The 26,187-nt window shown below is 38.6% G+C and overlaps 1 protein-coding gene across 3 annotated transcripts in view; it reads right to left on the reverse strand.

The window, feature by feature from the left end:
- Nucleotides 1-26,187, reverse strand: part of ptprfa (protein tyrosine phosphatase receptor type Fa) — a 364,603-nt gene that overhangs the window by 82,704 nt on the left and 255,712 nt on the right. For all 3 annotated transcript variants that reach the window (XM_063064557.1, XM_063064555.1, XM_063064556.1), the window contains 4 exons: nt 25,377-25,467; nt 21,345-21,554; nt 14,299-14,453; nt 11,301-11,413 (listed from right to left, as the gene is read on the reverse strand). In XM_063064557.1, the coding sequence (XP_062920627.1) occupies nt 11,301-11,413; nt 14,299-14,453; nt 21,345-21,554; nt 25,377-25,467 (569 nt within the window). The remainder of the gene's footprint in view (nt 1-11,300; nt 11,414-14,298; nt 14,454-21,344; nt 21,555-25,376; nt 25,468-26,187) is intronic.

Consider the following 26,187-nt stretch of genomic DNA (forward strand, 5'->3'; position numbering starts at 1 on the left):
CATAAATTTACTTTTATATGAGGAATGCAATAGCTCTCTGTCAGTGTTAGTACTATTCTTAATGATATTCTTTACATGTTTAAGAAACTACAATAACCCACTTGTTAACAGTAGGACTTTTACATACTTAGAAGAAATCATGTTTATAATTTTGTTTAAAGTTGTCTTAAGAGTAAAGTTTTTTTACTCAGAGAGTGGTGAGTGTGTGGAATGGGCTGCTGGCAATGGTGGTAGAGGTGGATACGATAGGGTCTTTTAAGAGACTTTTGGATAGGTACACGGAGCTCAGAAAAATAGAGGGCTATAAGTAAGCCTAGTAATTTCTAAGGTAAGGACATGTTTGGCACAACTTTGTGGTATTGTGCTGTAGATTTTCCACGTTTTCTAAGAGTGAATTTTTAGTGTATTTTATTAATTTTGATTTACTTTCTAGACCATGGGTAAGCTTTCTACTTGTAATGAGATGAAGTGATTGTTCTTAAGAATAAATACAGGTGTGGGAAAGGATAATAGACAAGGAACCTAAATGTTTTATGATAGTTAAGAGGATAAAACCATTTGCCCCATGAAGTAGCCGTCTCACAGCAGAAACTCATTACAGAATATAAACATAATTTGACATCTGACAATTGGCATGCTTGCCAATTTTTTCCGCCAAACATTTTTGCATAGGTTAGTATTCTGAATAGAACATATACCTGTTTTTAAATTAAACAGAATGTGAATATAACTTTAATTGAGCCTGTGTAGATAACAAAGGGGATACTGCTCAATTAGTCTGCCTGAAGTTGAGATTAGGTTCTTTTGAGCAAAAATAACCTTCATGACACAGCAAGAGGAAATGTACAGAAAAAAAGTGCAGAAGAGACACAGGATAATTAAACTAACTTGAGTTGTTTGGGCAACTGGGGGCACTTGGACCTGTGGGAAGAAAATGGCGTAGAAATTTTGTTTTATAAGAAAAGAAAATAGTGAAGATTTAAAAATATATATATAAGGGAAGATAACATTTTATCTTAAACCAGAAAAGAGATCAGGGTCAACTATAACAATTGGAAAAATAAAATTATATTCTCAGGGGGTGGGGGGGGGTGAGGTTCACATACCATTTAAGTATTTCCTTCAGTGAGCAGCTAACTTTCTGACTTAGAATAGTTCCATCATATGAAGCTTGAAAGGTCAAATAGTGCAGCATTTAAAACAGTACATTAGCTATTTAGTTCTTTTAACATTCTGTACAAATTTTGCTTCACTGAAGCATTGGGCAAAAATTACATTCCATTTGTTCCCTTACTTCAGGAAGTGTGCCAATTTTCTAGTTGAACCCCTGAGAATACTAAGCATCCACAAAAAGGCATATTATAAAAACAAGTATGAAATAAACATATTACAGACACAGTTCTGTGTTGATTTTTCCATTTCACTGTTGTGTAAAATAGACCTGGTTTCAACATTAAAAAATCCATTTAATCCACAATGATCACATGGACTCTATAAGCCCTTACAAACACATTGTTCTGTTGACAGGTTGATGCAAGGACAAAGGGACAGAAGAGGTTTAAACACTTGTATACTCTGGCATATTACTGTCAATTTTTTCCATCTAGCAAGCAAGTGCTCATATCACCCTGAATCAGTCATAAACAAGCTTTAGCATGGAAGAAAATCAGTACTTATCAACAATTATTTTTGGACAAGTTATAAAATAATAATTGAGTCATTAGAGAGGTTAGTCAGTAAAATACAAGTCTCCAGCTAGGAGGTACGTTTTATGATGCTCGGAGGATGCTAGGAGGTACGTTTTAAGTAAGTGTTGATCTGTTTACCTGATACAGGTACATATTATTAGATTTTTGATGGTGGTGTGAGTCCTGAGGCTCCTGTACCTTCTTCCTGAAGGCAGCATTGAGAAGAGAGCAAGAACTGGGCAGTGGGAGTCTCTGATGATGGATGCTGATATCTTGCAACAGTGCTCTGTGCAGATGTACTCAATAGTAGGGAGGGCTTTACTTTTGATGGATTGGGCCGTATCCAATGAATTTTGTATGATTTTCCATTCAAAGGCATTGGTGCATCCATATCAGGCTGTGATACAACCAGTCAATGTACCCTCCACCATACATCCATAGAAGTTTGACAAGTTTTAGATATCATGCCAAATCTTTGTAGACGTTTTAAGAGTAGAAGTGCTGCCGTGCTTTCTTCATAATTGCACTTCCGTGTTGTGCCTAGGACAGGTCCTCGGAAATGATAACACCAAGGAATCTAAAGTTGCTGACCCTCTCCACCTCTGATCCCCAATGAAGACTGGCTCAAGGACCTCTGCTTTCCTCTTCCTGAAGTCAATATTTATCTCCTTGGTCTTGCTATCATTGAGTGAGAGGTTGTTGATGTAGCACCACTTAGCCAGATTTTCAATCTCCCTCCTATGTGCTGATTTGTCACCACCTTTGATTTGGCCAGCGACAGTAGTATTGTCAGCAAACTTAAATATGGCATTGGATCTGTGCTTAGCCACAGTCCATAGCATAAAGCAAGTAGAGCAGGGGGCTAAGCACACAGCCTTGTGGTGCACCATGCTGATGGGGATTGAGGAGGAAATGTTGCCAATCTGAACTGACTGGGGTCTGCAAGTGAAGAAATTGAGGATTTAATTGCACAAGGAGGAATTGAGGCTAAAGTCTTGGAGCTTATTGACAAGTTTTGAGGGGAAGAGAGTATTGAATGCCAAGTTGTAGTTGATAATGAACATGAATCTTTGTTGTCCAGATGTTTCAGGGTTGAGTGAAGAGCCAGTGAAATGGTGTGGATGTGTTGTGACAGTAGGCAAATTGGAGTGAATCCAAGTTGCATCTCAGGCAGGAATTGATATGTTTCATTACAGCCTATTCTTAAAAACATCTTCAACTTGCTACTCAAGGCATCCTGGTAGATCTTGTGACTCCTTCAGCACTATGGTAGTGTTTTCTACCATAAACTCCTTTAGCATCCACTTACTTCCCTCAGTATTTATCATCTTTCATCGTTCTCAGATGCCGAACTATCTACTGCTTTAGTATGTAGTGGCATCCATGGCATCCAAACTATTCCTTTATTTCTAAAGTCTGCTGCTATTGATCAAGCATTCATATATTGAAACAGATGATTTGTGCACTGTTGTAATTGCGAGCTGAGATAGCAGTGGTGATATTCAAATTTACTGTTTTATAACAGATTCTGCTGATGTCAACCAAATAATTTATTTATCAGCTGTTCACATGAGATCTTTGGAACAGTTATATAGTGAAAGATCCAGGTTGGAGGTGAAGTACTACTGAAACTTTAATTTGAACAGGATAATTACATGGCACTATGCTAAATTTAACTGGTATCATACTTATTTGCTAATTTCACTGTAAAATGTTAATTTCACCTGTTATTGCTCTCATTTGCAAGATGATTATATCTGATTGGCAATTATGCAGTCTTTCAGACTATTGAAATATTTCTTTTAATTACCATCCTATGGTTTCATGCTGTGGCAATTTTTTTTAATACCTAGACCCATTCTTATCTTTTCGTTATATGTCATAATACATACATATTGATATAAAGGAAACAACTTTGCACCATTCAACTAATCTTGTTTAGTTGATTTGACCTTGGAACCAATTGCATCTTTTGAGACAAGGTGGTTAAGTCTGTTGGAGTATTCTCTTTTTACTTCCAATATTTTAACAGAAATTATTTTACTTTTAAAATTATGTATTGATTTGATTCCTGACAAAAAGAACAAAGTCTGCTTCTCTGTAATAAGAGGATTTAATTTAAATATATGCTATTCTTATAATGGTCCTCTTATTTTTATAGAACGATAAACATCAGTGCCCCTCCAGACAATGCTGTGGAGCCATACAGAAATGATCTCACATTCCTGTTCCACCTCCATGGTCTGTAAAAATTCCATTCTAAAACTTGTCATATTTTGTTTTAAAAAAAAGGAACAAAAAGACTTGCAATTACTACTAGCAATGGTTGGAATGACCTAGCTACTTTGAATCCATGGAGCACCCATAGAAAAGAAAATTCCTGACTGAAACAAGCAGTATATTTGGAGGAGAGAAGAGATATTTCCCAGAAGTCTAAGCTTATTTTCCCACACATATTCTAGGTCAAACGTAGCCAAAATCAACATGACTGAAAACTAATTTATACCTTACATGTAGCCAATATCTTGAATTGCACACAGACAGGTTTATGCACATTTACTCTGATCACATTAACCATAGCTTTAGTCTATTCAAATTATTTTTGGCACTTTTGACATGGATTTACTGTACATGAAGCAGATGTGCAAGTGAAAATATAACCAAATCAACTGCTTAACTTATTAGATCAATAAGCTCTTCAAAATATGAGGGAATGCCAAAACAGGAAAGTAAAGGTAAAAAATCTAATTGCCTTAAATCCCTGAATACAAGAAAATAAGAAGCAGGAGTAGTGTGGAACAAGCTGCCAGCGCAACTGGTATTCTCTGTGAATTCTCTGCCACAGGAAACAGTTGAGGCCAGTTCATTGGCTATATTTAAGAGGGAGTTAGATATGGCCCTTGTGGCTACGGGGGTCAGGGTGTATGGAGGGAAGGCTGGGGCGGGGTTCTGAGTTGGATGATCAGCCATGATCATAATAAATGGCGGTGCAGGCTCGAAGGGCGGAATGGCCTACTCCTGCACCTATTTTCTATGTTTCTATGTTTCTATGTGAGTTTGATTTCAATGTTTAAGAGAAGTTTGGATAGGTACATGGATGGTAGGGGGTATGGACGGCTATGGTCTCAGTGCAGGTCAATGGGAATAAGCAGTTTAAATGGGTTGGCAAGGACTAGATGGGCCAAAGGGCCTGTTTCTGTCCTGCTCTTTTCAATGACTCTATGAGGAGGGCGCCAGGCCCTTCAAGTCTTCCATGCCTTTTAAAATCTATGCTGACATCAGCTCCTCTTCTATATTCTTCTATATTTCTCCATAACTCTGTTCATCAATCTTGCAAATATTTATTGCCTTCTGTTTAAATAATACTAATGATCCAACATCCACTATCCAGCAGGAAGAGGATTCCAGATATTCACCACCCTCTGCAAGAAGAAATTTCTGTTCACTTCAGTCTTAAATGACTGCTCCTTTTCTTGCAGTTATGTCTCCTTATTTGAGACTCTTTCACAATTCAGTAGTTCCCTACCAAGACCCCTTAGGATTCTATATGTTTGAGTACGGTCAACTCTCATCTCTTTAAACTTTAAGCTATACAGGCCTGAACTATTTAGCCTCTCTTGGTCAGACAATCAACAGTACAAGTGATAAAAGGATGCCAGTATTGGGCGGAGCTTAGGAGGACAATGGCGCCTAACGGTGATTCCTTTGCTTGCATTTTCGGAAACAACTCTATTTCTATCTTTAGTATCTCTATTTTTATCCATTTCAGAGTTCTTTTGAAGACCCTGACCTGGAGTTGCACGCTAACTTCAGTTCTTTGCGGAAATGGGTCCCGCTCTCAGGGTCTCACGACTGGCCGCTTTTCGATATGCCAAGGACGCGGCTTAGAAGACTAGCACACCTTCAGGGTGCCAGATTTTCGTGGCTCTGCAGGCGGGCAGACTCGAGAGCAGCAAGCTGGCTGCTGGCTGAGTGCCCAGAGGCCTGAGTTCTTTGGACACAGAGCTCGGAAAAAGCTACGCAACAGACTTTTAATACCATAAATTGGTAAGTTGTTTTGTTATGTCTCCTCTCTTGCTGTGATACAGGGACACCTCATTTTCCTTTATTAGGGAGAGAGAGAAAGAGCCTGTGGTATGTTGAATTACCGAATGAATGAGTAGTCTTTGAGACACTGCAAGTTTGTGTCTTTACTGATGCTTTGCTGCATGCTTGAGTGCTTGGTGGGGTGTGGGGGGGTGCCAATGCTTTTTTGCTGGTGGGAGGGGGGAGCTGGGGGGTGCCTTGGGGTTCTAACATTTAACTGTCATTCACTCTTTGGGGCACCTCTGCTTTCGTGGAAGTTTGCGAAGAAAAAGAATTTCAGGATGTATATTTCACACATATCTCTGCCATTAAATTTATCTATTGAAACCAGTATTTTTAAATGTAGTTGCAAGTTATAAATTTGGGGCCAATAACACATTCAATTATGAAAATTATAATTGTATTGTTAGATTCTTCTTAAAGGAAAATAAATTTTTATGCCCAAATATCACTGTTGTAAATCTCTAGGTTTACACAGTACATCAAAATAGCCCTTGTACCTTACAGACTGAAAGTTCAAATTTATTATCAAGGTGTGTATACCGTATACAATCTTGAGATTTACATTCTTGAAGAACACAAAAGACAAGGAAACTCAGTAGAATTCATGAAGAATCACATACAACAAAGAACGCCACACATCACAGCTGCAGTTTCGAAATAATTCTCAAATACAATGCTCCTTTCATGATACCATCTTAGAAATGAACAATGCACAACTATATTGTTGTTCTGAACCCTATTCCAATGAAGAAGTTGTCAAATTACTGAACTGCATGTTGATAGAGAGGGGATTAATTGATTTCTCATGACAGCCTAAATCAAAACATGACAGGTATCTATGTATCTTGGCAAAATGCCTTACAATGGAAAAAATATAAATACTTTGAGCTCATCAAGAGTCAGGGTATACTGGCCATTACCAAGGAGAAGGTACCCTGGAATCAAAAGGCCTGAAGCTCAATAAATTACCTGAAGCAAACAGACTACACCTTGAGTTCTGAAAGACGTAGCTGAAGAGATTGTTTGAGAAGGGAGGGAGGCAAAAGACAGGAAATTGCAGGCTGGTTAGCCTGACCTCAGTGGTTGGTAAGATTTTAAGAGTCCATTATTGAAGGTGACATTTCAGAGTACTTGGAAATACAGGATAAAATAGGGTGAAATCAATGCTGTTTCATTAAGGGGAGATGTTGTCTGATAAATCATTACAATTCTTTGAGAGGATAACAAGTAGGATAGAAAATATAAAGTCAGTGGACGTTATTTACTTTATTTTCAGAAGGCCCTTGACAAGGCGCAGCCACACATGAGGCTGCTAAACAAAACTGAAACCCAAAGTGTTGAGAGGCAAGGTACTAGCATGGATAGAAGATTGCCTGACTCGCAGAAGTCAGACAATTGGGGATAAAGGGGTCCTTTTCAACATGGTTGCTGTAGGTTAGTAGAGTTCTGCAGGAGTCCACATTGGGGCTGCAAGTTTCACTTTTTACATCCAGGAACTGATGGCATTATGGTCAAATTTTCAAATAATATCATGAAGGGACAGGTATTGTTAAAGAAGCAATGAGTCTGCAGTTCGACTTGGACAGGGTGAGAGAATGGACAAAGAAGTGTAAGATGTGATACAGTGCAGGGAAACATGAGATTATGCACTTTAGTCAGAAATGTAGACAGGTATGCGACGTTGGCATTCATTTTGAGAGGAATAGAACATAAAAACAAGGATGTGCTGCTGAAGCTTTAAGGCATTGGGCAGGCCACATTTGGAATATTGTGAGCAATTTTGGACTCCATATCTGGGGAAAGATGTGCTGCCCTTGGAAAGGGTCCAAAGGAGGTTTATAAGAATGATCCCAGGAATGAGAGGCTTGAAGCATGAATTGTGTTTGACGTCTTTGGGTCTGCACTGAGTTCAGAAGGACAAGGGAAGATCTCACTGAAACCTACCAAGTACTGAAAGGCATGGGTACAGTAGGCATAGAGAGGTTATTTCAATAGTAGGAGGGTTTAAGATCCAAGGACATGGGTCAGAACTGAAGAGGCATTTCTTCAGTGAAGTTGTTGCCATAGAGTGCATGAAGGCTGTTATTGAGTGCAGTTAAGCAGAGACTAATAGGTTCTGATTGAAAGGGAATCAAAGGAAGAAAGTGACAGAATGGTGTTAAAAGAAGTAAAATCAGCCATGATTGAATGACGAAGATGACTTGACAGGTCAAATGGCATAATACTACTCCTACATCTCATGGTCTAATTTATTTATACTGACTAACAGATACTAACTAAATATCACAAATATTCCTGACTGAAAATAACAGATTATGACAATATATAGAGGGAGGAGGGGAGGTGGAAACAGAGAATTAAATGTTCGTCAGTTGGTTTGACTCTTCTTTGGCAGAGAAATATATTTAATGAGTCCAAATGCACAAACCATAAAAAATTTTCCACCAAATGAACATGGAAAATAAACTGCAGATAAGGAATAAGAAATCTTCCTGCCTCGATATTTCCACACAGTAAATGTGCATCAGTATAGTTCCCTTGACCAATTTAGTGAACAAGTTATGAACAATCAAAACCAAATACAGATTATGTATCAGTAGATTTTGCTGTTAAATGCAATAGTCCGCAAAACACTCTTCCAATGTGGCCATTTGGAACACACAAATTATTGTTTAAAATTGTAAGCTGGTATGTGATTACAAAGAGAATTATTCTAAATCATAAACTTAGGAAAGCTAATAGAAAACATTATATTCTGAAGTATAGGTGCAGCCAAACTCAGTTTCACTAGAAATGCAGAAGTCAAAAGAACCTCTTCAAGAAGTCTTTCAACTGTTTTCATCACAACTGAGATGCACAAAGAAAATATTTGGAACTTGGTAACTAAATATTTGGTAAACAGAAATAAAGAAACAGTTACTTGCCAAGTGATAGCTCAGGCAGCATAAACAAAAAACTATTGGATGCTTTGATTACAAAAAGCTTTTGTCTGAAATCTATATTGCCTTCACTTCTATTACTCTGCAAGCAAAAGAAATAAAAAATTTGACGTTTCAGTATTTTTGAGGGAACATCAACTTCATTGTTAACACGCATTTTTAGACACAGATGTCAACATGAAACCCTCTACAAGATCTTATTAATAAGGGTTTTGCCGGCTATGCAGTACTAAGAACTGAACTACTATGGATTAACCCCTGGACTGCCAATGTACCAGAGATTTATTCTTTGTTAACATGGTCAAGAACCAGTATTTCAACTTTTGAACACAATACTATTTCCATTGTGAAACAGTATCACTATTGATCACAAAACCACGTTAAACAGTGTGTCCTGTTCAATTTAAACTTCTGAAATATGAAGATAATGTGATCCATACCAAATGAACTACTTGTACCTACAGCCACCAATAAAGTGAATGTCGAATAGTATAGCATAGATACAGGCCCTTTGGCCCATGATATCTGTTCCAACAATAATATCAACTTAAGCTCATTCCTGCACATGGTCTATGTCCCTCCATTCCCCTGCAAGTTCGTGTGCCTATTTAAATATCTCTTATATTTTGCTATCATATCCGCTTCCACCACTTCTCCTGATAGTGTGCTCCATGCACCTACCACACTCTCTCTGTAAAAGATTTGCCTCATAAATCTCCTTTAAATTTACCCCCTCTCACCTTAACTATGCCATCTACTATTTGACATATCCACACAAGGGAAAAGTCTCTACCTACCCTATCTATGCCCTTATTATTTTATATACTTCTATCAAGTTGCTCCTCAGTCTCTGACATTCCAGGAAATCATCCAAGAATGTCCAACCACATCGTATAGCTGATACTCTAATCCTGGTTAAACTCGTCTGCACCCTCTCCACAGCCCCCACATCTTTCTTTCATGTGATGACCAGAACTGCACACAATACCATAGATGTGGCCTAAACAAAGTTTTATAGAGCTACAGGGTGACTTGCCAAGTTCTATAATCATCCTGAATGATGAAGGCAAATATACTGTTCGCCTTCCCCGTCACGGTAGAAGTGAAGAGAATAGATTACCAGGAAATAAGTGAGAGAATGAGCTTTCTCTGAAAGCTGACATGGACTTGATGCTCAATATTAATTTTTGTTACATCAAAAAATAAGAAATATTAAAATATGTTTACAAAGTTTAAAATGAGGGAGCTGCATTTGAGCATGATAGTGAGATAGTGATAGTGTATATTATTTTTAATTCTGAATTACGTCTTACAATACTTTTTCTTCCTTCCAATACAATGTAACATTTACAATGAACATTCTAGTTTTACCTGAATTCATATTTGAAAAGTACTGAAATACTGAAATGTCTTATCTTTTGTAAAAACATAGATGGTCATCACCTAATATGATCTAAAATGTGCTGAGGTTTATATACAGCATACATTTACCAATACCTACATTAGTTCATATTCTTAGTTTTAAATACATTTACATGTACAAAGAAATCAATTCATTAACAATTTATTGCAGGCCTCAAATCTGACTCTGGTAAATTCCCTGTGTTTTCTAGGAAAATTAATGACAACATGTCTAAGTATATAAATTATTTTCAGGAACTAGGCATTTGCTGTTCTAAGTTATAAGCTATAAAGGAAGAACACCGAGGCAATGGATAAGAGGTTAGGATTACAAAAAGACACCTTTGGCATTTTTTTAAGAAGAGCTTCTAAGAAAGCGGATCAAGCAAAAGAAACATCAATTGCTAAAAATAAAAAGAGAAAATGTTGGAAATACCCTAGCAGTCATTCAGTATTTGTGAAGGAAGAGAGACATGGCCAACGTTTCAGGTCACTGAATTTTCATCAATCACTGAAGAGTATTCCCAGGATTTTCATTTCTGATTTCTGGCTGCTGCAGCTTTTAGTCAATTTTTGATCAATATTCTGATACTATTTGTTAAATTTGAAGTTTGTTGTACATATAATTTTATACAAATTCTACTCAAATTGACAGGAGTTACTCAGGATTTTGTGGAATAAAATGGTTCCACATGAAATGAGCAGTAAAATAAGTTGAATTGCTCCATCTGGTAATCTCTGTTATAATGAGGGCAGCTGCTTATAATAATAATTTTATAACCCACTATGTCCTTGCATAGTTTTTTCTTCTTTAGCTTAATGGTACAAAGACATATTGATCCCCACCTGAACAAATGCTTTGTTTGTAATCATATTTTCCCTGCATGGTTTAGTTCCAGCTTGTATTGAACATGAGGTCATTTATCCACAAGCCTTAGTAGAAAAAGCGTTTTTCAGATGAACATAAAATATAAATTCAATACTGCCAGCAGGAAGTAACAAATTCACTGAGAACAGAAATTGTAAGGGAAGTAAACAAATAAGACATTTTTAATGATTGGTAGTTAATAATTTTACATGGTTTAGCTCAAAATTACCAATAACAAAGAACTCTTCAATTGGGATTTTAACAGCATGTAGATAGACTTTTAAAAATTCAAGAATAATCTTCTGACATGTTTACCTGGAGTTTGGTAGTTTAATCGTCTCATTTCCACAGGATCTGAAGAGTGTGCCAACAGTGGGTCTTTTCCACCAGGAACGTCATCTTTTGCGGATGGAGAACTTGCTCGTTTCCTGAACCAACCAAATGTCATTATTATCTAAAACTGCAGAGATTTCCACAGACTATTGTTACCCCTAATATCGTAATCTACAGGCAGAATTTGATGCTCTGCTTTTGTCAGCTAAGGTACTGTACATGAATAAATTACTTTATAAAATTCCCTTTAATTGAAACATCAAATGCTAAGTAATTCCTGGCCTTATCGTTTGCATTCCATATGTCTGATGGTACAAAGACTTTTTACATGACTGCAATATATGTAAAAAGTGGCGATTTCATTTGTGACCATTAGACATTCTGATGAAACTTTTTGACATGGGAGTTCCACTTGAACCATTGTCTTTCAATCAGTCAGTAGCAGATATGGACCTTCAACAGTTACTATAAAGTTCCTTTTGCATTTAATTTAACAATGTAAACTGACCAGCGATGTTTCCAGACTTCACTGCCTTTTGATACAAAGATTAATGTTTAACTAACTTAAGAAACTTGTTTTCACTATCTTTTGGTATTTGCCAGTGTTTCTCAGTGTACTAAAGAGAACATAAAAGGTGACTTTTTGGACTTTCTGGAAAGTGCTAAATACTTGCAGGGATCAGGTTCATGGTTACAATACAGTCCAGTGTTTATGCCTGACAAATATGTTTGTCAGGTGTTTTTCATGTTTGTTCACAGCTTATTAAACAATAAGCAGACATTTATGGATATTACGGATAAAATAAGTTTAATTTTACAGCTTGAATTAATTTTTTTATTATTGATGTAGAGGTAAAGCCAAATGTATTTTAAACACAAAGAATTTCTAAAACTCAAGAAGAGGGGGAAGGTGAAGATGGTGTGGTACGTAGAGTGTAACATTCATAATGATTTCTACAGATTAGCATTTACAACTCCAAAAATAAAAGGTTTTCTTTTTTTTTTTGCAAAAGTTTGCCATTTTCTGGCAAAACATGCTGCCAGAAAATAAACATTAGCATTCTGCTGATACCAATTCCCCGTACCAAACTTGCTATGCTCAGCAGAAAAACACAATAACAGACATCCCAACCTGCAAGAACTCATTTCAGGGAGGTAGCATCATCAATTTGCGGGAGACTCCCGGAACTTCTGGGAGAGGTGGGATGTCTGCAATAGCGTAGCTCCTTAGCAGCTAGCCAGCTAGTTTAAATAACGTTAGCTATGCTAATGAACGAATGACACCTGATAAACTCACCTCAACATGTCTTTTACAGTCTTAACCCACCAGGGACAATCGAAAAGTCACTGTTGCAAGCAGTGCAGCGAGCAACACTGTCATTATTTTTGACCCTTATTAGGCAGGGGTACACTTTAGGGTAGTCTGGGGTGATGTACGTTTTATTTTTTTTTTGGAACACTCTCCCATGGCACACTCTCTCTCTCTCCCTCTCTTGGTTGCTCTCAAAAAAATTGATTTCCGTGATATTGTATATAATTTGTGGGCATCAGGGAGCCACTATTAATTTGCGGGAGACTCCCGGAACTTCCGGGAGAGGTGGGATGTCTGCAATAACCTTCAAACCATCTTCAAAGAAAGACATAAAAACTTCAATGATAGTTGACCTAAGTTGCAAGAGGTTAAAGAGCAAATTTTCTGCTTGTCTTCTTTGGTAGGTATGCGAGAACATATGTGAATATTGCAACCAAGATCATTTTAAGGTAACATTACACTAGAGAGAGTCTTACCTTTCCTGTTTACTGTGTCCACAAGATGGCAATAAACAAAAAAAAAAAATCAGTAAGCGATTTCTCCTTATTTTACCCATAATATTCCCTCTGTCTTCCTCAATCAGATGGACTCTCAGGAAAGGGTCAGAATATATGTCCGACTCCCAGAGGTGCTGCCACATTCTCAGTTCTAACTCTCTTGGTTATTCTGTTATTCTCACTTTAGCATTTCTTTGCACTACTACAGATTATATGACCGGCTTAGCACCATTCCGCTGTTTAGTGCTTGTCACTAAAATTTATTGAAGTGTTTATTAGTACCATGTACACTGTTTCCTCTGTGAACTTCATGGAAACAAGCAATTTCATTGCACCCTAATAATAAACTAACCTGAATCTGAACTTGTTTGCCATGAGACATTACAGATACTGCAAAAATAAAAAACCTATAGCTACAAACAAGAGAAAATCTGCAGACACTGGAAATCAAAGCAACACACACAAAATGCTGGAGGAAGCTGCAGGCCAGGCAGCCATCTATGGAAAAGAGTAAACAGTTGATGTTTCAGGTATAGACTTTTCATCAGAATAGAACTTCATCAGGTTCTGATGAAGAGTCTCAGCCCGAAACACCGGCTGTTTATTCTTTTCCATAGATGCTGCTTAGCCTGCTGAGTTCCTCAAGTATTTTGTATGTGTCGAAAACACTGTAGCTTGCAGTTACATTCCCATGACATCAAATTTGAATCAAATCCTAACAATCAATACTCTGTATTTTCAGCACTAAACTAGCCATTCAGATAAATCAGAACTATTTTGGAAACTCAATTTTCAAAGTGACCACCCTTTGTACTACTTCTTTTCACTTCTTGTCCTGTTATCTAGATAAACCATATTCCAGAAACATTGTGGCCTTCAAAAGGCTTCAATTCAAAGATTGATACATAAAGACACGTGTGCATATAAGCAAGTCTAAGAACCAGTGAGATAATCATGTCTTTTGTGAAAGATTGTGAAGAATCAAAGAATCACATTTGTAAATTAAAAGAGAAATATTTCTAGCAGTTCCCAAGTTGGTGCTTTCACTTAATGTACAGTTTGATCTTATTTCCAAGTTACTGTTCGTAAGAAATTGTGCTGTAAAGCTAAATAGCCTCAGCATCCACCCTGAAGCCACAGGACTCTTCAAGTAATTGTGATACTATCTCACCTTTTGAACAGAAGAATGGCAATGACAATGATGATAATTAACACAACGGCAAGCACTGGTCCCATCACCCACAACATCTCAGGATCATCTTGTGTACTTGACGAAGCCTTTACCTCCACTAGGATTCTATCAGAGTAGGGACTGGCAGCGTACATCTGCCCAGCAAAAGAAAAAGATATTACTGCATTAATTCATGACCTGCCTATTTAAGCTATTGTTTACTTATTCTCAGCTTCAAGAGTGAAAGGTGTGCTAATAATTCCACTTAAATAAAAGAAAAAAAGTAACAGTTAACATATTTTAATCGCCAATTTTCAAGAGCAAATATTTTATTGCAGGGTATGAGTTCACAAACTATTAATAAATCATTTCTGAAAATTCGATACACTGAGTGCAAGTACACTCAGACCCTGCATAGCATTGATTTGTTACAACTCAGTTATTCAATTCTTTATTGAAAATTTTTTAAATGGCTAAAATTTATTCTCAACAACATTTAAGAGCGGTTGCCATTACAGTAATCATCTAATCAGCCAATGAGAGTGCTTTACATACGCTCTGAGCCACTCACAACCAATCACATATTAGTTCATGCTCTGCTCCATGGCAAATGTAAACATTCTTGCTCCCTTGCCAATTATTCCATTTTATTCACCCATGATGCCTGGAAAACTCCATCAACTTCCAGTGAGGGTAGTACATCTAAAATGTCGAGGAAAAGCATTAGCATGGATGCGAAACTGCAAGTGACATGGCGTTCAGAAGCTGGTGAGCGTGAAGTTGATGTTAGTGCCTCTTCGAAATTTGCAATGTTCATTGATAATGATTCTGACTGGGAGCAAAGCACTAAGGCAAAGAAAGGTGTTCGACATTGAGAACTGCTTCACGAGAGAAAACTTAAGAAAAGGCAGCCAAATCTTGCGCCTACTTGAAGAAACCAAAGTTAGAGAAAGACCTACAGCCTGGTCCCTCCTCTAAGATGTAACCAAGACCCATTTCCCTCCACTGCTGCTGCCATGTGTTGCTGCTCCAATGATGTACAGGTTTGGCTATTTGCGTGTTTGTTACTCCATGAATTACTGTGTGTATATAAAATAGCATATCATACATCTTGGGCTTGTTTTTTGAAAACCAGGCACACATGTCCATTTACTTCATGTTATGATGACCCCACATAGTGCTGAATTGCATGGAGCTTAGAAAAATAGAGACCTATGGGTAAACCTAGGTAGTTCTAAGGTAGGGGCATGTTCGGCACAGCCTTGTGGGTTTCTAGGTTTTCTATGTTTCTATAGCATTCCACGTCCAAGGAACACATCCTCAGTGTTAAGCAGGGTCTGAGTGTAACTGTTTTGTGTGTACATGAAAGGAAAAAAAATCCTAACATACTTTCACACGAGATCAGTGGGTTAGAGTCAACTTGGGGAGTCTGGCAGATCATTGGCCTAAAAACGCAACAGAGCCTCAATAGTGACTACAGCTAATGGATATGTTATGTGCAGTGAAATGAAAGGGTTCATAAAGTAGCATAGCAATTGGACATGATAATTAGTGACAAAGATAAGCAATCAGGACATAGCTTGAAAGGCTCTGTTCTTCAAAAAATTGTATTGTAAAGACCTCAGAAGCTACTAAGGGCAAAGTCCTGCCAGACTCCCCTGTGCTTGTGTAGACCTGCCAACCTCACATTTAGATATATTAAGATATTTCTCCCTCATTTACCTACAAACGGTTAGAGGCTCTGATTAAATTACAAACCATTCTGTTTCTCTTCTCTCAGTACTACATAACGATCTAGGCATTTTATAATCTTACCTAAAATTAGGATTCAAATCACTACTCTTTCTTAATTACAAAGAAAATAGAAATTCATGTATTCGACATACCCGAAAAGGCAAAATAACTCATTGGCAATACTAAAGTAATAACAATATTTCCCTCGATAACAGTTGCTACATCTAACATGCAATCTAGGTAAATAGCGTAGGTGATTTTGCCTAGATTCAACATCTCATGATAATCAACAAATTCTCACACCGCCAAATTACTTCAAGGTTTGTAGAAATTTCAAAACTCATCAACTGATTTAGCATTTCCCTTGTATATAAACTTTAAGAGCCTGGTAAATCCATTTTTCTTGTCATTACTTCACACTACATAACTAATTGCCTTTGCAAGATAGTCTCTCCTGAAATATGACTGCATTAAACTGTAATTTAAAAGAGGAGGAATGTTTTTTCTTGCTGTCAGATAAATTTATTGTCTATTTTTTCCTTAGTGCTCTGTGACCCTACATTGAAAGCATTCTCAGCAGATGAATAATGAATAGTTTGACCAGTCCTAATGACCCATTACAGGAAAATGGTCTTAGAGCTGAATGTCGATTGGTAAGAAATTTTGTGGAAAATTACTACCCAGATGTCTACATAAATGCTTTGGGTGGGTACTTATCAGACATTTTCAATTGCAGCAGGTATGACTTTGTAACTGTTAATATACTATCATCTTATTGTAATGGCTGCTTAAGTGATTACTCAACATCTTTATCAAGTGGATAGTTTGCTCAGAACTCAACAATTTCTATTTTCCAATATTATAAATCATAGGAAAAAATTTACAAAATAAATTCAGGCTGTTGTCACCACAGTGGCAAGCAAAAGTTTGGGCACCCCGGTCAAAATTTCTGTTACTGTGAATAGCTAAGCGAGTAAGAGATGAACTGATTTCCTAAAGACAAAGTTAAAGATGACACATTTTTTAATATTTTAAGATTACTTTTTTATTTCCATCTTTTACAGTTTCAAAATAACAAGAAAGGAAAAGGGCCCGAAGCAAAAGTTTGGGCACCCTGCATAGCAGTACTTAGTAACACCCCCTTTGGCAGGTATCACAGCTTGTAAACACTTTCTGTAGCCAGCTAAGAGTCTTTCAATTATTTTTTTGGGGGATTTCCGCTCAATCTTCCAGATATCCCACCTCTCTCGGAAGTTCCGGGAGTTTCCCGTATATTAATAGTGGCTCCCTGATACCCACAAATTATGTACAATATCAGGGAAATCAATTTTTCAGAGAGGGAGAGAGGGAGAGAGGGAGAGAGGGAGAGAGAAAAAACACGCACGCCATGGGAGAGTGTTCCAAAAAAAGAAAATATAAAACGTATGTCACCCCAGACTACCCTAAAGTGTACCCCTGCCTAATAGGGGTCAAAAATAATGACAGTGTTGCTCACCGCACTGTTTGCAACAGTGACTTTTCTATTGTCCATGGTGGGTTAAAATGTAAAAGACATGTTGAGGTGAGTTTAACAGGTGTCATTTGTTCATTAGCATAGCTAACGTTATTTAAACTAGCTGGCTAGCTGCTAAGGAGCTACTCTATTGCAAACATCCCACCTCTCCCGGAAGTCTCCCGCAAATTGATGGTGCTACCTCCCTGAAATGAGTTTTTGCAGGGTGGGATGTCTGTTCTTCCTTGCAAAAGGCTTCTAGTTCTGTAAGATTCTTGGGCTGTCTTGCATGCACTGTTCTTTTGAGGTCTATCCACAGATTTTCGATGATGTTTAGGTCAGGGGACTGTGAGGGCCATGGCAAAACCTTCAGCTTGCGCCTCTTGATGTAGTCCATTGTGGATTTTGAGGTGTGTTTAGGATCATTATCCTGTTGTAGAAGCCATCCTCTTTTCGTCTTCAGCTTTTTTTTTTTACAGACGGTGTGATGTTTGCTTCCAGAATTTGCAGGTATTTAATGGAATTCATTCTTCCCTCTACCAGTGAAATGTTCCCCGTGCCACTGGCTGCAACACAAGCCCAAAGAATGATTGATCCACCCTCGTGCTTAACAATTGGAGAAGTGTTCTTTTCATGAAATTCTGCACCCTTTTTTCTCCAAACATACCTTTGCTCATTGCTGCCAAAAAGTTCTATTTTAACTTCATCAGTCCACAGGACTTGTTTCCTAACTACATCAGGCTGCTTAGATGTTCCTTTGAACCTTTTGAATAGAACTTTTCGGCTGCAATGAGCAAAGGTATGTTTGGTGAGAAAAGGGTGCAGAATTTCATGAAAAGAACACCTCTCCAACTGTTAAACACGAGGGTGGAACGATCATACTTTGGGCTTGTGTTGCAGCCAGTGGCACGGGGAACATTTACTGGTAGAAGGAAGAATGAATTTAATTAAATACCAGAAAATTCTGGAAGCAAACATCACACCGTCTGTAAAAAAGCCGAAGATGAAAGGAGGACGGCTTCTACAACAGGGTAATGAACCTAAACACACCTCAAAATCCACAATGGACCACCTCAAGAGGCGCAAGCTGAAGGTTTTGCCATGGCCCTCACAGTCCCCTGACTTAAACATCATCAAGAATCTGTGAATAGACCTCAAAAGAGCAGTGCATGCAAGACGGCCCAAGAATCTTACATAACTAGAAGCCTTTTGCGAGGAAGGATGGGCGAAAATCCCCCAAAAAATAATTGAAACACACGTAGCTGGCTGCAAAAAGCGTTTACAAGCTGTGATACTTGCCAAAGGGGGTGTTACTAAGTACTGCCATGCAGGGTGCCCAAATTTTTGCTTCAGGCCCTTTTCCTTTTTCATTATTTTGACACTGTAAAAGATGGAAATAAAAAAGTTTTCTTGCTTAAAATATTAAAGAAATGTGTCACCTTTAATTTTATGCCTTTCGGAAATCAGGTCATCTTTTACTCGCATAGCTATTCACAGTAACAGAAATTTTGACCGGGGTGCCCAAACTTTTGCATGCCACTGTATGTACACAACTGCCTTGCCCAAGGAAAAACAGATAGCTCAATGAAGCATGATCCTAAGAAGTAAAATGTTGTACAGAGATTTATTAACATACTGTACATTAGCATGAAATAATTATGAGGTTCAGTACCATTTCCGACACCTCCCTTCACTATCTCCATCTCTCTGCCTCGATCTCTGGAGACAGTTTATCTATTGATATCTTTTATAAACCCGCTGATTCTCACAGCTACCTGGACTAAACTTCTTCCTACCCTGCCACTTGCCCATCTCCGCCACATCTGTTCTCTGAATGAGGCTTTTTTTCCACAACTAATGAGATGCCCTCCTTCTCCAAAAAAAGGGACTTTCCTTCCTCCACCACCAATGCTGCCCTCACCTGCACTTCTTCCATTTCGTCCAAGTGACCCTTCTGCACTGATCTCCCTCCTGGTACTTATCTTTGCAAGCAGAACAAGTGCCGCAGCTGCCCCTGCACCTCCCCTGTCACTACCATTCGGAGCCCCTCACAGTCCTTCCAAGTGAGTCTGTTGGGGGTTATCTACTGTATCTGGTGCTCCTGGTATGGGCTCCTGCATATCGGCAAGACGCGACGTAGACTGGGAGACCACTTTGCTGAGCACCTACACTCCATCTGCCAGAAAAAGTGGGATTTCCCAGTGGCCACCCATTTCAATTCTGTTTCCCATTCCGGCATATTGGTCCATGGCCTCCTCTATTGCCACGATGAGGCCACACTCAAGCTGGAGGAGCACCTTATTCCATCTGGGTATTTCTCAAACTTCTGGTAACTATCCCCTCCTCTCTTTCACCATTCCCATTTCCCTCTCTCACCTTATCTCCTTACCTGCCCATCACCTCCCTCTGATGTTCCTCCCCCTTCCCTTTCTTCCATGGTCTTCTACTCTGTCCTATCAGATTTCCCCTTCCAGCCCCTTATCTTTTTCACCAAATCAACTTCCCAGGTCTTTACTACGCCCCTCCCCTTTCCTGGTTTCTCTTATCACCTACCACCTTGTACTTATTCCTGCCCTCCCCCTTGTACTTACTTACCTACTGCCTTGTGTTTCTTCTTCCTCTCCCCCCACCTTCTTACACTGACTTCTCATATATTTTTCCCCAGTCCTGATGAAGAATCGCGGCCTGAATTATCAACTGTTTACACTTTTCCACAGATGCTGTCTGGCCTGCTGAGTTCCTCCAGCATTTTGGGTGTGTTTCTCGTGTTCAGCACCATTTGTTCAGGTAATAGACTTGCCTTTAAATTCACCTCTTGTGACATACCCACAACTCGACATACCCACAACTCCACTTACCTTTTATGCCTGCATCCTTCTTCAACATGCACACTTGAGCTAGTTACAGCTTCTATATAGAATCACTGTCTAAATTTTTCACTTTCGACCCACTTTTGCAAACAGGATAATCCAGTTCAAGAATTTCATTTCAGCAGTACGGGACAATGAAAATATAACAGAAACAAAAGCTATTCTGACCATTAAGTTAGTCACTTAAGCTAAAGACTTATTTCACTCTTTAGAAGTTAACAAAATAGTTCTGAGAATGTGCAAAGATAATGCTCCTTGCAAAGGAAGTGGTGAATATGGGTCTAAATAATTATAGGTAGAAGAACTCTTGTAAGCACAGCTAATAGATCAGCAGATTTTTAATGATTTTAATTAAGATTAAGAGTTTTGTTGGGAAATAGCATGTTTAATTTCAATCCAAAAAAGTATTGGGAGTCATCACACTTAGTACAAGGTACACATATGGTCTTAAATAGGTCCATGCTAAAGCAAAGTCCAGGTTATAGGAAATTGAAGATGGATAGCATAATTTATTTTGTTACAGAAACACATTGAAAAGGACACAAAATTTGGAGTGAACTAACTTACACTACACAAGGGTTTTCATTTCACGTAACACAAATTAAGATGACTTCGTTAGGCAGCATCTCAAAATGCTAAAAAAAAACAAGCAATATTAATATTTGGGGCAGCACTGTAGCATTGCAGTTAGCGCAACACTATTACTGCGCGACCTGTCCAAGTTTAGAGTTCAATCCTGGTTTCCTCAGGAAGAAGTTGTACGCCTTCCTTGTGGAATGTTTCCTCCCACAGTCCAACGAAGTACTGATGAATGGGTTAATTGGTCATTGTAACTTGTCCCGTGATTAGGAAAGTGTTAGATTTCGGGTTGCTGGTGGCATGGCGCGAAGGGCCAGAAGGGCCTATCCTGTGCTGTATCTATAAACAAACAAATAAATAAATATACTTACTGCATCTTTTTCTTCAAGAGCCGCCAAAACAAAGCACAGGTAACTATGGTTGGGAGAGAGCGGCTTGTTGTAAAATCCTCCATAACTTTGCTCATCACCAAGCGTGAATGTATCTGGTAGTTTCTTTAGCTGGGCAGCAATGTATGGCTTTAGCCTCTCAGACTGCCGTCGACGTCGAATGCCGTGTTGCTGGCTTATCCCGTCAAACAACTAAAAATACAAATGCAATTTAGAAATTTTTCATTTTTTCCACTATTTTAGTCAGTCACAATCAAGACTATACAGATTACATTATTCTATGTTATACAAGTGTACTGCTACTTCCCAGGGCCCTAGAAACAGTGGAACTAATTTTCCAATACTCTTTGGACTCCAGATCAGTTCTTGCACATTGGTGTGCGGCTAGTTTTGGAAGAAATGGGTCTTTTACAAAGTGGCAGACAATAACAGCTGGAGCACCACAGGGTTCAGTGCTTGGATCACAACTATTTGTATATATGGTAATGATTTAGACAAAGAATTTAAATGTGTTATCTACAAACTTGCAAACATCACAAAACTGGCTGTAATGAGCTGTGAGGAGAATACAGGGATGCCCTGGTGTACATAGAATGTCAGCTGCAGCATGATGTAAATAAATATGAAATCATACATTTTGGTAGCAAAAAGAGAAGAGAAGAGATAGAATATTATCACTTGAACATGCCTTCCTGCTACTGTTGAAGATCTTGTGAGTGTGTGCAGTTTATTCTCTTTAAATGAGCAATGAAGAGAGTGCAGTGAAAGTTCACAAAACTATTTATTGGGGCAGCAAAGTTTAAAGTAAATTCATTATATAAGTACATAAATGCCATCATTTACAACCCTGAGATTCATTTTCTTGCAGGCATTCACAGTAAATACAAGAAGCACAACAGAATCAATGAAAGACCACATTCAACAGGACAGACAAACAACTAGTGCGCAAAAGACAACAGACCGAAAATACAAAAAGAAAGAAAAAAATAAGCAATAAATATTGAGAACATGAGATAAAGAGCCCTTGAAAGTGAGTCCATAGGTTGAGGGAACAGTTCAGGGGTGGGGCAAGTGACGGTGAGTGAAGTTATCCCCTCTGGTTCAAGAGTCTGATGGCTGAGAGATAACCTGGTGATGTGGGTCCTGAGGCTCCTGTACCTTTTGGCCATGTCGCAACCAGTCAACATGCTCTCTTCCACACATCTGTAGAAGTTTGCCAGAGTTTTAGACGACATGCTAAATGTTTGCAAACTTCTAAGAAATTAGTGACGCCACCATGTTTTCTTTGTAATGGCAATTATATGCTGGATCCAGGACAGATCCTCTGAAATGATAACACTGAGGAACAAAGCTGCTGACCCTCTCCACCTCAGATCCTCTGATGAAGACTGGCTCATGGATCTCCAGTTTCCTCCTCCTAAAATCAATAATCACCTCCTTGCTCTTGCTGACATTGAGTGAGAGGTTGTTGTTGCTGCGGCATCACTCAGCCAGATTTTCAATCTTCCTCCTATATGCTGATTCATCACCATCTTTGATTCGACAAACGACAGTGGTGTCGTCAGCAAACTTAAAATATGGCATTGGAGCTGTGCTTAGTCTCACAGTCATAAGGAAAAAGTAAGTAGAGCAAGGGGCTAAGCACACAGCCTTGTGGTGCACCTGCACTGATGAAGATTGTGGAGAGCAACACACATAAAAAATGCTGGTGAACGCAGCAGGCCAGGCAGCATCTATAGGAAGAGGTACAGTCACCTTTTCGGGCTGAGACCCTTCGTCAGGACTAGATTGTGGAGAGACATTTTTGCCAATCAAAACTGACTGGGCTCTGCAAGTAAAGAAATCAAGGATCAAGCTACACCAGAAGATATTGAACCGCAAGTCTTGATTAGTATTGAATGCCAAGCTGCAGACAATGAAGAGCATCCTGATGTATGCACCTTCATTGTCCAGATGTTCCAGGGTTGACTGAAGAGAATGAAATGGCATCTGTATGGACTTGTTGTGCCGGAAGGCAAATTGGAGCAGGTACAAGTCATTTCTCAGGCAGGAGTTGATACGTTTCATCAGCAACCTCTTCAAGCACTTCTTCATAGTGGATGTAATTGCTACTGGACGACAGACAGGTTACGATGTTCCTCTTTGGAACCTGCTTCAAGCAGGTGGGTGTGTCAGACAGCTGAAGTTAAAGATATCGGTGAATACTCCAGCCAGTTGATCAGGACAGATCTTTAGTTCTTGGCCAGATACCTCATCTGGGCTGGATGCTTTCCGTGAGTCCACCGTCCTGAAGGAATTTCTCACATTGGCTTCGGAGACTGAAATCACAGACTGGTGGAATTCCTGGTATGCCTCCATGTTTGGACAGTCAAAGGGAGCATAAAAAGCATTGAGCTCATCTGGGAGTGAAGCCTTGTTGATACCTATATCACTTGGTTTCACTTTGTAGGAGGTGAAAGCATTCAAGCACTGCCACAGCTGATGAGGATCCCTCAATGATTCAAGTTTTGTCTGGAGTTGCCACTCCACATGTAAAAAGGCTTTCTGGACATCATACTTGGATCTCATAGTTCATCCAGAGCTATTATTTGGGGAAGACTACATATGATTTTGTGAGGATACACTCATCGACAACTATTTTTATTAAGTCCATGAGAATTGTGCTGTATTTGTTCATATCCTCGGATGAGTCCTTGAACATGGCTCAGTCCACCGACTCGAAGCTGTCCCGTGGCTGCTCCTCTTCCTGCAGCTACCACCTCTTTGTTCTCCTTCTTGCTGGAACCTTGCTCTTTAGCCTCTCTTTGTATGCATATAGGAGGAGGACAGCCAGTGATCAAACTTCGGGAGTGGTGTGATGAAGAAAGGTGGGGTTTATTGGGTTTGTATTTCACTGGAGTTTGGAATGAAAGGGTACCTCATTAAAGCTTATAAAAATTGGATGGGACCAGCTGAACTAGATGCATTTCTAATGCTAAGGAGGTGTTGAACCAGGGGTCACAACCCCCAAAGGGGTATGCTCTTTCGGGCTGAGATGAGGAGATAAAGAGTCTTCATAGAAAGTGTTCTGAAACTGAAATTTTCTACCACAGAAGGCAATTTAGACTAAATGATTAAATATATTTCAGGAGGAATTAGGTGTGCTTCACATAATTCTTACTGATGAAGAACAACACAGCAAACAAGCTCCCACAGAGGAAAAATGCAGCATGTTGGATAGAAAGTCCACTCATGGATGTGCTTCTATAGTCTACTATTGTGAAATATTATCACCATCCTGTCATCTAGGGAGAAAACACAATGGCAATATCCACTGACCATCCAACGTGGTAGCTTTTGTACACAGGGGCCAACTCATGATTTCTATTTGATCCTCAAAGATCATTTTCTTTATACAGCTTTGTCTTCCCACAACATACCATTCTAAAATATTCCATAACTAACCAGAATACATAGTTGATGATCAGCATGGAGTTGGTGGGCAAAAGGGCCTGTCTCTATATTATATTGCTGTATGATTCAATCTGACAAGCATGAATCTGTGATCAAAGTCTACTTACCCAGTATTGACCATAAACGGATTTGCAGGCACCAAAGAAACATTCCACAAAATACAAGAAATAAATGAAATATTTTAACACCTTTAACTTTTATAAAACTTGGACAGGATCAGAAACTCTGCAAATGGAAGAACTTATCCACAAGCTAATTATACTGAGTACTTAAGATCTTCTTCCAGACTTAAGCAGGACAGCATTATGGGTGCATATTCTCCATAATGTAGAGAGGTTTTCCTATTTTTCTCTGTTAATAATACTTTGAAGGTATGAAGTGGTAATGGTTGCGGGAAAGGGAAGTTGAGAGTAAAATGAAGCATTTTTTTTTACTATAAAGCATATACCTTTGATCTCACTGTAAAAATCAAATGAATGTGTAATTGACTAAGTATTAAGTAACAGAATGTCACACAATATGTGAAGTACAGATAACATGGTTCTGAAAACAAAGTCTTACATCATAAAGATCCATCTCCTCAGGATTTTGCAGTTTTTCTGTAACTGAACGTGCAGTTCTATCTAGCGGTACCACCACAATAAAATACCACCTGAAAGAGTGATTAAATAGTTAAAATTTTAAAAAAAAACAGGAAAATAACAAAAACTTAAAAGCAAATGCATAAGCTGATTTTTCAATTCACCGCTTTACAGAAATGATGCTGACAGCATCAATAGGGCAATATTTTACTTTGGTGAATTCAGGCTTGGGAAGGACATATGTGTCAGAGAACTGAAGGCCTAACTTGTATGTTGACACTACATCGTAATGAGGTAGGATGAGGTAATTGAGGTAGGCAGCCCATTTTACCTGTAAGCATAGTGAAGGCCTACATGATCTCAAAGTTTATGACACTGTTCTGAAAATCGCTTCGAACGACTAGTTTCAATGACATGCAATGCCTTTTGTAATATGTTTTATGATAAGAAATGAGATTGGATGTATAAAATTTTCTGGGCAATTTCAAACCAAAGTGTATACAAAGTTCAAATCTGGAGAAACAGATATATCCATAATTAAAATACTTAATAATAATCAATAATAACACACATTTTTAATACAGAAATCACATTGGTTCTGCAAGTTACAGTGATACCTCATCACAAGGATCAATGGTGCTGGAGAAGGAGAGGTTGGTGTTGGTCAGTTAAACTGGCCCATTCATTAATTTTCAAACTATATTTCAAGGTTGCAGGCAGACCATCACAGAGGCTATGCCACATGAAAATCTGAACAACTTATTATTGCTGGCTGCCCCAGCACATCCTTA

Source organism: Mobula hypostoma, chromosome 12, assembly GCF_963921235.1.
Source record: "Mobula hypostoma chromosome 12, sMobHyp1.1, whole genome shotgun sequence".
Classification (NCBI taxonomy): domain Eukaryota; kingdom Metazoa; phylum Chordata; class Chondrichthyes; order Myliobatiformes; family Myliobatidae; genus Mobula; species Mobula hypostoma.